This window comes from Triticum dicoccoides, chromosome 3B (genome assembly GCF_002162155.2).
Source record: "Triticum dicoccoides isolate Atlit2015 ecotype Zavitan chromosome 3B, WEW_v2.0, whole genome shotgun sequence".
NCBI classification, from domain to species: Eukaryota; Viridiplantae; Streptophyta; class Magnoliopsida; order Poales; family Poaceae; genus Triticum; species Triticum dicoccoides.
Window position 1 is genome coordinate 429979547 of NC_041385.1, and position 15381 is coordinate 429994927.

General features: G+C 42.2%; 2 protein-coding genes across 6 annotated transcripts; one reads left to right on the top strand and one right to left on the bottom strand.

Annotated features, from left to right (window-relative positions):
- Window positions 1-260: 260 nt before the first annotated feature.
- On the top strand, window positions 261-5908 carry LOC119276335 (CTD small phosphatase-like protein 2). 5 transcript variants are annotated; one of them, XM_037557374.1, is made up of 7 exons: window positions 261-427; window positions 1137-1352; window positions 2142-2272; window positions 3376-3481; window positions 3706-4215; window positions 4724-5061; window positions 5508-5908. In XM_037557374.1, exons 2-7 carry the CDS (start codon window positions 1205-1207, stop codon window positions 5673-5675), a joined length of 1401 nt encoding a protein of 466 aa, XP_037413271.1. In that variant the 5' UTR covers window positions 261-427; window positions 1137-1204; the 3' UTR covers window positions 5676-5908. The 5 variants fall into 5 exon arrangements, with proteins under 5 accessions (XP_037413271.1, XP_037413275.1, XP_037413272.1 ...); XM_037557378.1 differs by having other exon boundaries at window positions 1244-1352; window positions 2142-2204; XM_037557375.1 differs by having other exon boundaries at window positions 262-427; window positions 1236-1352.
- A 1085-nt stretch (window positions 5909-6993) lies between these two features.
- On the bottom strand, window positions 6994-13676 carry LOC119276336 (mitogen-activated protein kinase 10). Its single transcript, XM_037557379.1, has 10 exons — window positions 13254-13676; window positions 11780-12188; window positions 10941-11068; window positions 10781-10840; window positions 9992-10141; window positions 9751-9906; window positions 9428-9639; window positions 9210-9308; window positions 7928-8094; window positions 6994-7845 (listed from the first exon to the last, which is right to left on the bottom strand). The coding sequence occupies exons 1-10, from the start codon at window positions 13275-13277 to the stop codon at window positions 7409-7411; spliced, it is 1842 nt and encodes a 613-aa protein (XP_037413276.1). The 5' UTR covers window positions 13278-13676; the 3' UTR covers window positions 6994-7408.
- Window positions 13677-15381: the final 1705 nt, after the last annotated feature.

The following is a 15381-nucleotide window of genomic DNA, read 5'->3' on the forward strand; positions in this document are numbered from 1 at the left end:
ACACATGGCCCCAACGTAGCCAGGCTCACCTGTCAGGGAGTACGGCCAAACATGCTAACGGAGGAACGATCGTTGAGAGGAAAGGGCGCCGCAACTCACCCCGAAATCGCGAGACCAACCCGAAACCATCTTCTCTGGGTCGCATTTCGGTGGGGTCGGCGGACCAAGCCCCACATGGCAGCCAGAGTGGTGGAAGAGGCCGGTGGTTTGGCCTGCCGAACGCGGATCGGTCGTATAGATTATGTGGTGCGGGATTAGCGAGCGATCGAGCTGTCCCCTACCTGTGTTGCTCTCCCTCCCCTCTCCCCCCCTCTCTCTCTTGCGCGCTTGCTTGCTCCCCTTCTCCGTGTGAGCGAGGCCGAGACGGAGCACCAGCGGAGGAGGGCTGTGCTGAAGAAGGCTGCGCCAGCGAGAGCTTGGTGACTGGGTACGTATCTCCCCTGCTCTTCGAGCTCCAAGCTTTAATTTCTCTCTCTTTTTCCCAATAGTATTCGTTCGCTCTCTGACTTTTATTTTCCGTGTGATTGCTGCGGATTTTGTTTACTAATTGAGCTCTCTGGGTTGGGGAGGGGGCCTGGGGTCAAACTTGAGGTATCTCTAGTATTTTGGTACCTAGTATTAGTTTGGTTCAGCTTGCTGTTGGCTGTTGGGCGTATGGTCTGATTTGTGAATTCTGGCCCGGAAGATGATTTTGTGAGTTCAAGCTTCGGTGTGATTACATATCTCCTGCTCCGAATTTTCTGTCAAAATAACATGGATCATGGCGGGAGCTTTGTACCGGGAAAGTGTGCATCCCAAATATCTAGAAATGAAGTTGGTGTTTGTTTGTTTGCGAGGTGGGATTAAATCTGTGGAGATATTAGTTTATCGGAGGCTGCTTGACTGTTGAATTCACTTGCCATATGACTACTACAGTATATTTTCTAAATAGTCTTCAGCTAGAGAACTATATAGGCGCAGCTTCGATGATAAAAGATTCATCATAAGAATTTGTTAAAAAAAAATGGACGCTCTTAATTTCTCGAGAACTACTAAAGTACTGTATTCTCTTTTCCACTACACTAGCCTTTAGATTCTTTTTTACTGGCAATACTTTTCTCCACTAATGTATTGAGTGATATCAAATGTCTCAACAGTTGGCCTTTTCCTACCTACTGGACCTGCAGTACTTTGAACATGCTTTTTGCATATCACTGCATTAAGGATGAATAAAATGTTAAGCACCGACTGTTTAGGGACGCAGGAGTTTCATACATTCCACAAGACCACTGAAATACTGGAAGACTCGCAACCTCAAGAGATTGCATTCCACGAAACAGCGCTGGGGTCAACGCTAGTAGATCATCAAAATGGTAAAGTCTGCTTAATTTTAATTCCAATCTACTTGGTTAGACTCGTTTTGATCTTTTCTCTCTCTCTCTCTCTCTCTCTCTCTCTCTCTCTCTCTCTCTCACTGAATTCTGGATTTTCTGCTTGGAATACACCTGTACTGTAGCTGCATTAGAGTAGTGACTCTTTCAGAACATAAACTTCCTTGAATAATATATAATCCTCAGGAACGTGTTATACTACTACTTTACTTTTATACTACCTTGCTTTAAAAATAGTAAATGTGTTAAATTGCCGGTGACTGAACGTCGGTCTGGATATCTGGATTAGTATAATATAGGTATATTAGATAATAAGAAATCGGAAGCTAGTTTTTGTTCCTTGTTGTACTTTTATACTGAATGAGTGTATCTAGCATTAACCCCTTTATACTCTGGCTGCTAACAATAAACACTACTGCTAAGTTCCAAGTCTATGTAACAAACCTTCTGTAGAAATGAAATACTGCAAGCGATAAGAGGTTGTTGCTTATGTTGTGTGCTGAGCTCAAAGATAAGAATGTTCATATATATGTCCGTCTCTCCCCAGCATCAAGTTGTCAAATTTACCTTCTGTTTTAGAAAGCCCAGATATTTCATTGCTCTATAATTAGGATATGCGTATGATGTTATTAATACCATTAATTAGTTGCATATGGATGTACGGTTCTCTCAAAGACGACAGTGAGTTCATGAGTTGCAATTTAATTTATTTATTTATTGCAGTTTGCTCTACTGCCGAAGTGTTGCAATTTAATTTAAATTTGTTTGCAGTCCACTCTACTGCCGCAGTATCAGCGGGAGACATTGGAATGGCTGAAGTCAGCTTGTTGCATGGTGAATCTGACACATCAGCTACCGGTTTACTGCCAGTGTCATTCTTGTCATGCAGTCCTAGATCTATGGTGATTAATCTTCTAGTTCGTTTAATAAAATTTAATTCCTGATAAAAAACATACTTCTATTTCTGGTCTCTGATAAGAAAATCACATTATCATAACTTATCATTATTTGGTTGATTTCCTCTATTTCTCAGAAGCAACTACGTACTTAGGTTCATATCTTCTTTTCGATAATGCGTAGACTCATATCTAGCATTGTGGTCCTATTGAAAAAGTATGCCGATCTAGGACCCATGCCAGTTGTAAGGATTATCAGCTAATTGCCACAGTTGTAGCAACTTCACTCAAGAACTATATTTGGAATTTGTGTGTTAGTTTTACTTTGGAATTAGATGACTCTTCATTGTTCTTTTTACCTTCATGTTAATAAGTACTCCCTCCGATTCTAAATATAAGCCCTTTTGGAGATTTCAATACGGACTACATACGGATGCATATAGACATATTTTAGAGTGTAGATTCACTCATTTTGCTCCATATATAATCCACGTTGGAATCTCTAAAAAGGCTTATATTTGGGAACGGAGGGAGCAATATCTTATTTCTTTGCTTAATAGTCATTACTACATACACTTGTCACAAGTTGAATACTAAATACTGTTGAGCTGACAAAAAAAATCAATATATTTTTTGCTTATGTTACATTGGGAAATCGAGAATGTGGCGGGCTAAATTTTTCGAAGCCAATTACATGTTTGGAAGTATAAATTAAGGAACTATAAACATGTAACATTGGTTGAAGTGATGAAACCATAACAGTTCAGTGATTGGGGCTGGAAATAACAAACCCATTCTCCTTAGCTGTGGTTGTTTTCTGCAATCCGCTTAGACACTAGGAGCTATCTCAGTTTAAGTTACTTAGACAATGATTTTTTTTTTCGAAAAGGGGGAAAAAACCCCGGCCTCTGCATCAGCACGATGCATACGGCCCTCTTATTAAAAAAAGAAGACTTAGACAATGATTATCAGCTGCCTTTGTAAAATCTAACAGAACGATTCCATCTTTGCTTTATTTATCCACTTCATCAGCCTAGAAGCACTGCTACTTATGTCAAAGTTATGAATTCTGCAGTATGGATTATTCAACTACTACTTAATATTTTTAGGTTCCAATATCAGTTCCTTCATCATCTAGCCTTGAAGCCATCCTAACACCTAATCCAATGTACAGTGATGTTCAGTTGAAAGAAGTGATGAACTACAATGCTACAGGTAATATGGCTTGACTTTCAACTCTTCCAATGATTTAAGTTGCTGGCTTGCTGTAGTATTTTAATTTTAGGTTTCATATCTTCAGCCTTTCTAGTGTTGTATTGGACTATATATTGCTCAAGTATATACGCATTTAGCTGCTTGCCTTTATCATGCTATCCAGTTCTTTATCTTACTATGTGGTATCTGAATGTGCTGATCTTCTCCTTATTCTGTCATTGCAGCAATGGATGAAAGCACTGAGTTCCTTCAGCTGATTCTTAGTGGCAATGATGAAGGCTACAATACTACAAGCGAACTGCAAGTTTGGGATGTTCTGGACTTCTACTTCTCAGAAAGTTTTTCTGATGTACAATTTGATAGCATAATGGGTTTTACAAGTGACGTCAGTACTTCCTCTCATGATTATATGATGAATATTGTTGACTTGGTAGAGCGGCCTGTGGCACTCCTGTCTCTCAATGAGACAGAGGAACCAAATAATGCAACCAATAAGGCTCCAGTCGATCACAGTACAATGGACCCTGATGACACATCCTTGTACCTTCAAATGAAACCACCAGATTCAGAAACTGAAAGTACTTCTGCCTCTCAGGATGTGATAGGAATTGAGTATGTTGATGAAAAGCTTCATTCTAGAGGTCTGCCTGATTTAATGGATGTTGACTCATCCAGTCGTCTGCGAAAATCACCAGTGAGAACAAAGCATGTCACTCTTGTGCTTGATTTGGATGGTAAGCAGGCAGTGTATTCACATCATTCAGTTATACTTCTGAAGTTTTCTTTCTTCTAGTAATTGTGACTTAAGCATGATGCCATCCTGTCTGCTCAGGGATTTGTAAGACAAGTTTATAGATATTTTAGGAAGCAAAGTTCATAAATCTACCGACTACATCGGCTGGAATTAAACTGCAAGAAAATTGATGATCAACTATTAAATAATAACCTGTGGGGATTTGATTATGCTCTCCTAAGATTAGGATTGTTTAAATCAATCCCTGCAAGCCCCATCAATATGTTGGATAAAGTGGATCCAAATTTCTGTTTCCTTTGAAATCTTTGATCATCCAGTTCACAGTGAATGGTTTTCTTTTTCTTTGTGGTGTCATAAATTTTTCAGTTTTTTATTTTAGGTCATGCATTAGCTCATTATCTTCAGCATTGCAAAATTCAGTTGTGATGTCAACATTCTTACTGCGATTTCTATTTTCTAAAGATGGTTTAACCATTTTTCATATGCAGAAACTCTTGTCCATTCAACATTGGATCACTGTGACATATCTGATTTCAGCATTCAAGTTTTCTTCAATATGAAAGACCATACAGTCCATGTGAGACAAAGGCCCCACCTGAAGATGTTCCTTGAGAAGGTAGCTCAGATGTTTGAGCTTGTCATTTTCACAGCTAGTCAGAGAATCTATGCTGAGCAGATAATAGATAGGCTTGACCCTGATGGGAAATTGATCTCGCAACGAATTTATCGTGAGTCGTGTATATTCTCTGATGGCAGCTATACAAAAGACCTGACAATTCTAGGAGTCCACTTGGCAAAAGTTGCTATAATTGACAATACGCCACAGGTAACATTCCTTCCAAAATACTGTTCCCTCCGTCCCAAAATTCTTGTCTTAGATTTGTCTAGATACAGATGTATCTAGTTTCTCCTTTGCAAACGTTGGCTAAAGGGGGAAGGATCCCTCCTTAACTGCCCACTGTATAGAAGTGCGACCTTTCCGCGAATTAGCGCGGATAGCACCGCAGCATAGCGGACTCGAATGCAGGTGGGCAGGTTCAGCACCTTGAACTCCAGCCATGAGCTAGTGCCCAGTTCTCAGTGTTTCTACTTTCTGTTTGTAGTGTTCAGTCTAGTAGCTATATTATCTAGGCATGTGACCTGCGGGTATCTGGTTGCTTCCTTTGAATCAAATCAGAACTTTTAACAGCTAGAGTCGCTCTCTTCCTAAGGGCTTAACAACTCCTGAACACTCTTATGGATGCATTATAGCTGAAACCTCTCTTGTTTCAGGTTTTCCAGTTGCAAGTCGATAATGGCATCCCGATAAAGAGCTGGTTTGACGACCCCGCGGACCAGGAACTGGTCGAGTTACTCCCATTCCTCGAGACCCTTGTTGATGCAGAGGACGTAAGGCCACTAATCTCAAGGACTTTTCACGGCACCATCCAGCAGGATTAGATTTAGATGCATCATTGTCGTGCACTGAGCCTGAGCCTGCGAACTTATCTTGGGAAATTAGGTATAGGATCAGCATTCACCATTTATGTTATGTTGGCTGTTACAGATAGCAAGCATAAACTGCATGTCGCCATGGCTTGTATACGTAGTATTGCTCGGGTTTTCTGTGTGGCAGGTCTGTGTAAATAAATTATAGTATTGAATAAAGTGATCTGAGTCCAGTTTTGCTCTGAGGGGCCTCTCAAGCAGCAGTCACAGAGTAGCTGACTATGCCTGAAGCTTTCACCTACACAAAATTCTCCCTAAATCTCTATCCTGGTTGTAGAACAGTCGTAAAATTCAATTTTATTTTTGGAATAGCGCCCAACACGAATGCTTTGGCGTACGTGTGCGTGATGCGCCTAAAAGTGTGATAAGACTGCCTCACTGTTATTATTTCTTTCTTTAATTAACTGATAAGCGTGTGCGTGAGGAAACCAGACTCCTTTTTTTTTTGTTATTAGATAGAAAACCAATCTCCATGCCCTTGTGAAGCGTTCTCTTCACCACCACCGAAATGCTTCTTAGCAAAGGGGCAGCAAGCTAAGAGGGTGCTTGGATACAAGGGACTATTTTTAGTCTGACTAAAAATAGTCTTTTTTAGAGGCTAAAGTTCCCAGCACCCCTGACTAAAGAGAGGCTAGGACTAGTCTTGAGGCTAAAATCTTTTAGTCATGGGAAACCTACTAAAATATGTATTAGCTCTCTCTCTCCTCATTTAATTCCTTTCCTTAGTTCTGGATTGGAGGGTTTGGAGGATAATAAATGCTCAATAACTAGATTTTAGTCTCTTTAGTATTTGGATCCAAGCATGGGTGAGACTAGCAAGTTTTAGTCCCACTACTTTTAGTCATGGGACTAAAACGTACCCAAGCATGCTCTAAGACTAGGGACTGTACTCTTGGCGACGAAAACTCAGGGTTTGCGCAACATTGCGTCTCAGCGAGCTAAGATGGGATGACGCTCATAACTGGCGAACTGGAGAACGAACGATCATCAGGGAGGGTGGAACACGCAAACGTTTTTTATGGAATTTTTAGTTCTCAGGGGGTGGCATTTTCTTCATAGCGACATGGCAGTTTCTTCAGAGAAGACAATTTTCATTTAAAAACTGCCGTGGTTTGATTTATTTTCACAAGTAGAATTGCCATCAAATGTGATTTGCTCCGAAGATGAAATTGCCGTTTCGCCCCAAAGGGCAAACAGGAAATGATCATCTGCGTTTGCCATGTTTAAAACCGGTGACCACTGATTCAACTACCTGGTGGCAATTATCACCTGCAGCAGAAGTGTGCTTTATAAGTTTATATATATCTTTCTGAAGTTGCACATTGATGACAAACATCTCTATACAACAGGAAACGGGTTAGCATTCCTTCCTTTCCCTTCTGTCTCCTCGCCCTAGAAAAAGTAACCGGCGCCTAAATAGCTCAGATTACAAGCCACTGGACTGACTACCCACCCCCATCCAGTGTGCACACAGGCAGATACAACAAGCTGATGGCCCGAAACAGAACGAAGAGCTTCACACGCTTCCAGATCAGACAGCAAACATACATCAAACCCCGGGCTGCCCTGCGCTGTAAACCTTGTGGCATCCCCACCCAAGCTTGATCCGCCACTTCGTTTCTCGCTGTTTCGTTAAGCCACCAGCCGCACTCCAGGAAGGCATGTCGGATGCGCCTGACTGGCCACTAATACATCTGCGACATACCGTAGGGAACAACGCCGACCTTCCTGTGAGTACTTGCCGCCACTCCTGTTGTAGTTGGAGCTATGCCATTAAGGGATCTCGAGTATAGGTTTGATTCCGCTGATAGCCTATCAGAAGAACCCCTTTTCGGCCCTGCTGACTGATGGAAGGGAGGTGCTCTCATGTCCAGAGCAACATCAGGCACAGTTGAACTGTTTGCGCAAGCATAGGCCTGCTGGTGCAGCGTATACACTTCGGCCTGCGATGGCTCGGAGCAAGCTGACTTTGCCGGTGTCTGATAATAACCGTATATTTGCGGGATTTGTTGTTGGGGAGGATAACCGGAGTTCATTGCTGCCACTCTTCGTGGGTCATATGTATCCTTCATGCCACCATTTTCGTAAGGCAGAACTGGACCAACAACCCTTCCTGGTCTTGCTGTATAATTGACAACCATTATATGATTAGATTAAAACTAGTACCAGCTAAGCACGTATATCAAGCATGGACTAGAAAGCACCTGTTGGCACTCTTTGTGGAGCCTGTGAGGTTCTCTGGACATTGCCAGAATATTTTTCTGAATCTCGATGATTTTTATAAGACTCGTCAGGCGAAGGCTTATCCCTTGATGGGCCAATACGGGGTTGTTCCTTGCCATGAATTGGAGCTGAGTGAACAATAGTAGACCTGTAAAAACGTTAACAGATGTTTCATGAATCAATTTGCAAGAATTAAATGTCCAGCCAGGTAGACTGCAAGAGAATCAATACATCCTGCATCAATGTGCACTAATCAACTATCAGGTTGTGAGAGCTGAGATTCCGAATATGAAGTGTGTATCATCTCCTGGCATGTCAACATGGCCCAAATTTTATGCTTGCTATTTTGTTAGGAACTGTTTAGTTAACATTTAGTGGTCATTACGATTTCACTTTATTAACATATTTTGTCATATTTTTATCATTCTTTTAGCAATAAATATGGATTTTACAACAGCGGCCGGTCAGCAGCGACGGCAGAACGCTAGTAAGGCCGTGTGGGGCGTTGCGGTGTGCCAGGGATCCCTCCATCGGCCGTTGCTCAGAGGCGGGATGCGAGCGTGGCGGTGTAGTCCTAGGTCCTAGCGGCGTGAGGGAGATGGCAGCGTTCGGTTTGACTGTTCATGGCATGCAGGCGTGATGTGTGTGGCTGCATGCGCCCTAGTCTCAGCGAGATGCCAAAATGCATCTCACAGCAGGCCTTGGCTATTACTTGGCCTAAACCCTACAAGGTGGTTTTCTTCGGATTTTCAGTTAACCGGGACTCAAAACTGAATTTGACTGCACCAGTTCGGTTAGTCAATTCTACAAACCGAATTTTCAGCTGCCAACTGAAAAACCCAATAATTCATTTTAATTTTTGCCCAGCTCTAGCTACATACATTGAAGTCCAAAATGTTATTCATTATGCCACCACGTCAACATTGGCTCATTTCACCTTCTTGTGAAAGCATATTAAGACAACATTGTCATCGGAGTTAAAGTGTGGCCAATGTCGGTGTTCCAAAGTTCCAAACTGAAGCCAAAAATGCCATTCATTGTGTCATATTAGCATAGGTTTGTTTCACCTTCTTGTCTAACCATATGAAGACAACATTATTATTAGACGAGGTGAAGTGTGACAAATGACGGTGTGCCTAAGTTCCAAACTGTGACCCTGACCAATCTATTAAGCTCTGATGTGTGCCTTTTAGCTGTTTTGAACTCCTGCCGCGAATATAATAAAAGGTAGAGAAAGAAATATCATGGAACAATGAAGGTTACCTAGGAAGAGAGGTGTGCTTTCTATCCATTGGAACTACAGGGCCGTTCTCACTATTTTCTTCAAGATGAGCAAACTGCTTCCTAAATTGATCAACAGCACTGCATAAACAAGGGTAGAGAAGTGTCCTAGTCAGTAGACTGTGCAGAGATACAATGAAAACAAAGGTCAAAGCATGAGCAAAAGCACCATCTAATTCCAAAGATATTATTGCTCAGACCTTGGGTATAGAAAGGTTGTCCTTTCAGTTCCATTGGTGTAGTCTTTGAGCAATTGTGGATGGTATTCCAATATCTCACGAAATATAAGCTCCCTTATGTCTTCTTTTGTCACTCTTCTACGCTCAAACTCAAACTCCATTTTTGTGATTGGTTGGCAGGATGGTTCTCTCTCAACCTTGGCAAGCCCTTTAAAGTACGGATGAGACAATGCCTGACAGAAATCACAAGTTTCCAAATAATGTCACTTTATGCACCTCAATAACTCAAAAGTACAAGACACTGTGCCAGCATAAGCAGGGCTGTAAAAACACTACCAATGTACCTCTTCAGCAGTTGGGCGGTCCTTTGGATCAAACGCTAAAAGCCTTTGCAACAGGTCTAAGGCCAAAGGATCTGCATTGGGAAATTTATGCGAAAATGAAATCAGCTCTTTCTTTCTCATGCTGCTCAGATACCTCCTTGCTTTCTCATTCCGGACCTGGAAAGGAAGAACCTATTAATGTCAATTGGATAACCGACCAAATAGACTATAGAAGGATTCCCAAATAAAACCAGCACTATACCCGAGAGATTGTATCCATAGATGGTGTGCCCAGAAGATCAGTCATCAGATCTAACTGATGTACAACATTTTTACCAGGAAACAAAGGTTTTCCTGTCAAGACCTCAGCAAAGATGCATCCGATGCTCCAGACATCAATGGCGGGTGTATACTGCAATTTTGTTAACAGAGCATTTATGTTAGAGAAAAACATGCATGAGTAACAAGTTACTGTTTATCAGTATCGCATCATGATAATGTTCATTGAGAATAATCAAATATAACAATGCCTGAGATGCTTTCACAAGTCTTAACACAAATATAACTCATATGATTTTTAACAGCTCCTACCGAGAACGATACGAAGTCAAGATTCTATGTAGCATAGATTGACATAGAAATGGAGTAACTTCATGCTTGAGCACTCAATGCATGATCAACAATGCGATAAGGAAACAACAAACGTATGGTTATGACAGTGGGGAAAGTCAAAGTGATGGTTTGCAGATTAAATTAGCTTTTCACACAGAAGCAGAGCTTGTTCCAATAAAAGGTGCTGTGCTCCCATAAAATGTTCTATAAGATCTGTGGGGAAAATGAGGTTTCATGCCACAGCATAAATAAGCTTGGAACAAAACTAATGGACCAATCACCGAAGAAGAATGGTTTGTATTAATAGGTCGATTAATGGTAACGAAAGATGCATGGTATGGCAACGCAGCACCATTAGTCTACCGTTATATCAGTCTGTCAGCTCAATGCTTTAACCAAAATTCAACCAAGAGAATGCTAATAATGGAGGGAAGCTTACCTTTGAAAAGAAGGAACCACAGAGCTCTGGAGCTCTATACCATCTTGTCGCAACATAATCCTGTAGTGCAATTGAACAAATAGACATCATGATGATTAGCTCAAATCAAACAAGTCAGAAATGTAAGGATGGCAGGATATAGGTTTTCCTTGAAATATACCGTCCAAAAGATTGTTGTGGGGGTATCGTTGAATGCAACTCGTGCCAATCCAAAATCACAAATCTTCAGTTTGCAGTTGGAATTTGCCAATATATTCTTTGGCTTTAGGTCCCGGTGATAAACATTAGCTGCAGTTACATATGGCCATAGTATCAGCAATGGGTGCAGGCAGCAAAAGTAGCACGACTGGACATGTTATTTATACAGATTTTGTTCATGGAAAGAACTGTGGAGATGCTCCTTTTTGGTTGTTGAAAAGACTACCACCACGCGGGTATACCATTTGAACCAGCAAATATGTATTATCAGGAAATTGCGTAATATAAAATCTCTAAATCATGAGGTAACAACACGCACTCTATGAAAGAATATCTATCCTGGTGTTCACCACCTAATGCCTACAAAGATTAAGATAATTAGCTGTTTTTGAGCATATTTTGAATTCAAGTGATGGGCATATATTTATCACCTCTCTTCTCTACCCAACCAGCATGGCACTAGTTGGTACAGATTTTATTGCTATGAACTCAATAACCGCAGCTAATCTAATACTCCCTCCAATCCAAAAAAAGTGTCGCAGCTTTGAACTAAGGTTAGTTCAACTTTAGTTCAAAGCTGCAACACTTGTTTTGGATCAGAGGGAGTATATGTCATATGGAAATTATTTGAATATGCTAGCGATACCGTACATACGGCACCAACCATAAGCGTTCGGGTTTATTTAGCTAGTATATCTAACTGGAAGGTGGTGACCTGATACAAGTTCACTAGAGCAAATATACTGCATGGTCCTGCGACATATGATTTCCAGAAAGATAAGAAATCGGTATGTTACCTACCAGTGTGAATGTATTTCAGAGCCCGGAGTAATTGGTAAAGAAAGAACTGGTAATGCTCCTTTGTCAAGTCATCATTAGCCTTTATAACCTGGTGGAGATCAGACTCCATGAGCTCAAAAACGACATAAATATCTTTGAAGTCTCTTCTCGATGGAGGCAACATAATATGCTTGATCTCAACAATGTCAGGATGTCTTAAGAGCCTCAGAAGCTTGATCTCACGGAGAATCCGTGCAGCATCAGATATGTGCTCAAAGATATCATGTATCTTTTTTATCGCCACTTTCTCTCCGGTGTGGACGTCTATTGCGGAGCACACGACACCATAGCTGCCCTTTCCAACGATTTCCTGAATCTTGTATCGACTTGCGTCGCCGTACTCCGTAAAAAACTCGGCCTCTGCGGAACTCTGGAAAAGAATTGCAGATATCATGTCAAATACATTTCACAAATCTGTCACTGGAAGCTCGTCAGAAGCTCCCGACGACAAGAAGCTTGAGTGATCAATGGACCATCAGTTCTCGCAATCATATACGTATATACAAACAATTGATGTCACGCTGTCAAGCAAAGCAGAAATGGCACGGTAGGTGGTGGGTCGCAAAAATGATGACAGATCTCCAGATACTTTTAATGGACGACATGTAAAATAACTAATCATTGGGAAGCTACAACCAGTATTAAGGAATAGATGCTAAATTCAACTGCTGTGCAGGTAGATGAAGAAATTTTCTTGAGGAGCAAGATCTTGAAGCATTCGCTGCGCAACTGAAATCGTGACACGCGCCACTTGTGAGTCAAGTGCTCGTGCACAGATCGGGGAGAAGAGAACCCCGCAAGAAAAGCCAACAGCTTTGCCCACCGACAAGGAAAAGCAACGGCCACAATGTCTTTGCGCGGGCAGCCTCTCGAGGTCACAGAACGCGGTCAACTTTTGCATGTGAATTGCGAGCTATAGTAATAAAGGAGCGCCAAATTACACCTTTATTCCCAAATATAGAAGGAAGACTGCCGCATAACTCAACGCGATGCGACGGGGGTGCGGAAAATGCATGGGACAAGAAGGTGAAAGCGAGAAGGACCGACATGATCATATTAGAGATTCATGTTACAGAGGGAGGGAAAAGATCGGGGACGGCTAACGAAAATACTGCCAAAAAATACCTACCCTTGTGGGAATAAAAATAAACTCAAACATCCGGATTGACACGGCACTGAAATGAGAATAGTGATACGGCGGCGGAACGTCAAATCTATGGGAGTGATGCCCAGAAGAGAAACAAGAAACTGTGCCGAACAGAAAGGGAAAAGGAAGGCTTGAACGGACAGAGACCCCAAACAAGGCAAAGCATTCCCTCGAAATAATAATAATAGTAAAAAGGAAGCGCAGGAGCAGCTCAGCTGCATGAATCAGCTGGACTGGGGCGGAATTCACGCGCACAAAAATGCTAGGGATCTCTGGGAAGGAGCCGACCTTCTTGCGCTGATCCTGCTGCATCTCGCCGCTCACCGGATCTCGCCCAGAATCTCCTCAGCTCCCCCGTACCGTAAGGTAAGGGCGGCAACGACAACACCAAGCCCGCCTCCGAATGGACACGGTCAGACACACGGCATTTGCCGGCGCCGGGCCGGGCCGGCGAGGACGAAAAGCGCACACGCCGCAGGGCGCCGGCGGACGGATCGTGAGACGAGACGAGACGAGGCGACGAAGGGAGGGCGGGAAACTGGGGGGGAGACCCTAACCCTAGCGACGGGGCGCCGGGCCAGGGCTAGGGCTCCCTCTCTCTCTCTCTCTCTCCCCCCTGTTCCTCCTCCTCCTCTGCTGGTCTGCGCTCGCGCTCCGCGAGGGGAATAAGAAAGAGAGAGAGAGGAGGAGGACGGGTGGAGAGGAGGCAGGCAGTGTGTTTGGCTTGTTTTTGTTGCCATGAAATGAAATGAAAGGAATCCTGCTTTGATTTCCGTGCGCGGACGGACGAGATTGCCCCTCCCCGGTTGGCCGCCTGTCGTGGGTCGCGTCGCGTGGGGGTTGGCACCCATTTTCTCGCTTCAGGTTTGCTCCTCCTTTCTTCGCCTCGTCTGACCCATTTTTATTTAATTTAATTTAATGCTGATGCGCCCTGCCTGCTTTGTATACGGTGGATTACTACCGGTGGGCGGTCGGTGACCACGGGAAAATGGAGGTGGCTTTCCAAATGTCAAATCCCTTTTGGTATCTTCTCATAATCAGTGGTGGTTTATGCTCGATTCCTCGGCCATTTGTTATGGTTCCAAATCTATTTTTGGACTACTATAGTTTGAATTCTCGCTCCGGTGAGCCAGTGTCATTATCCGTTTGCGCTGTTTTAGGAATCGATATCATGACATTCATTGCGTACTATCTAGTCTAGACGAAAAAATGCATGAAACTTTTCTCCTGTGGATTTAAATTTATTTGGATTTAAACATCAGACTAATGCAGGAAGGGGTGTATCAAACCCTAAACGCTCAGGAGTGAAGCATGGTGCACTGACCACTTGGACACATAGTGCTTCGTGTGCAACCGCAACTTGAATTTGATATTTTTTTGGTAGCTATTCTTTTTTGAATTTGAAATTTGTTTGATATTTTCAGGCAAAAAATTCCAAAAATACAGAGATTTTCCAAAAACCGGATTTTCTTGTCCCTCCCAGAAAAAAATTCTAAATCGAGGGGGGAAAACCTTGTTACATACACACCGATAATCCAAAATAAGTAAAATTCGTTCTAATTTAGAGACGGTATCTTTAAAACACAAAGTTGAAAGTGACACTAGATTACCATCACATTTCACTCAACACTAAGAAAAATTATGATACATACATTCCCAATCTTTGGGAATAAATGGGAGTATAGACTTTTTATAGTCACCCGTGAGCAACTTTGCAAATACTCTCTCCGTTCTGTAATTAAGATGTTTTTGCAAGTTGTTTTAGCTTGCAAAAACATCTTATATTACGGGACGGAGGAAGTAATATTTATACGCATATCTTGGCAAATAATCACAGAATACTATGTTCTAAATTTATAATTATAAACCTTGCCAATTCTATGATTGAATTATGTCGCCTCGTTTGCTTCCTTTCTTCTACCACACCTTTCTTTTCTCCCTTTTGATTTTGGTTCTTAGCTTGCGACTCACTTTCGATCGATCGTTGGCCTCCATCTGGTTAAACAACGTGATGGACAACCAACGTGCTGCCCTCCTTTTTTTTCCCTTTCTAGGAACGCCAACCAACGTGCTGCCCTTGTTTATGTGATATATGCGTATATCGTGGCTATGGCTAGAGTAAACCTAGCAATGCACGTATCTGACTGTGACATTAGCACTTAAGCTACAGGTTAGTGGAGCTTAATAATTTGCTGGTGCCTGAGGATTAGGTGGCGGGCATTTGTTTTGGAATTGAAGTTTCAACTAATTAGTGTGCCCTTTAAGTTGCATCCTCAAGGGTGATGCTTTTCCATAAATAAATAAAATGTTCCATTGTACGACTTTCTTCAGGGAAAGAATAGTTTGCTACTGCCATTTCAAAACTTGAGCGTTCCCCTGAGATTGATTAAGTTAATTCTGATGTGGCTTATTTTGT

What these genes read in the sequence shown, in the direction of transcription:
- LOC119276336 (XM_037557379.1), bottom strand. Translation starts at nt 13,277, where the DNA reads ATGCAGCAGGATCAGCGCAAGAAG. An exon ending in CTATGGATACAATCTCTCGG is followed by an intron (nt 9,907 to 9,991) that starts GTATAGTGCTGG and finishes CTTCCTTTCCAG; the next exon opens with GTCCGGAATGAGAAAGCAAG. An exon ending in AAGCACACCTCTCTTCCTAG is followed by an intron (nt 8,095 to 9,209) that starts GTAACCTTCATT and finishes ACGTTTTTACAG; the next exon opens with GTCTACTATTGTTCACTCAG.
- LOC119276335 (XM_037557374.1), top strand. Translation starts at nt 1,205, where the DNA reads ATGAATAAAATGTTAAGCACCGACTGTTTAGGGACGCAGGAGTTTCAT. An exon ending in CATGCAGTCCTAGATCTATG is followed by an intron (nt 2,273 to 3,375) that starts GTGATTAATCTT and finishes TAATATTTTTAG; the next exon opens with GTTCCAATATCAGTTCCTTC. An exon ending in GATGAACTACAATGCTACAG is followed by an intron (nt 3,482 to 3,705) that starts GTAATATGGCTT and finishes CTGTCATTGCAG; the next exon opens with CAATGGATGAAAGCACTGAG.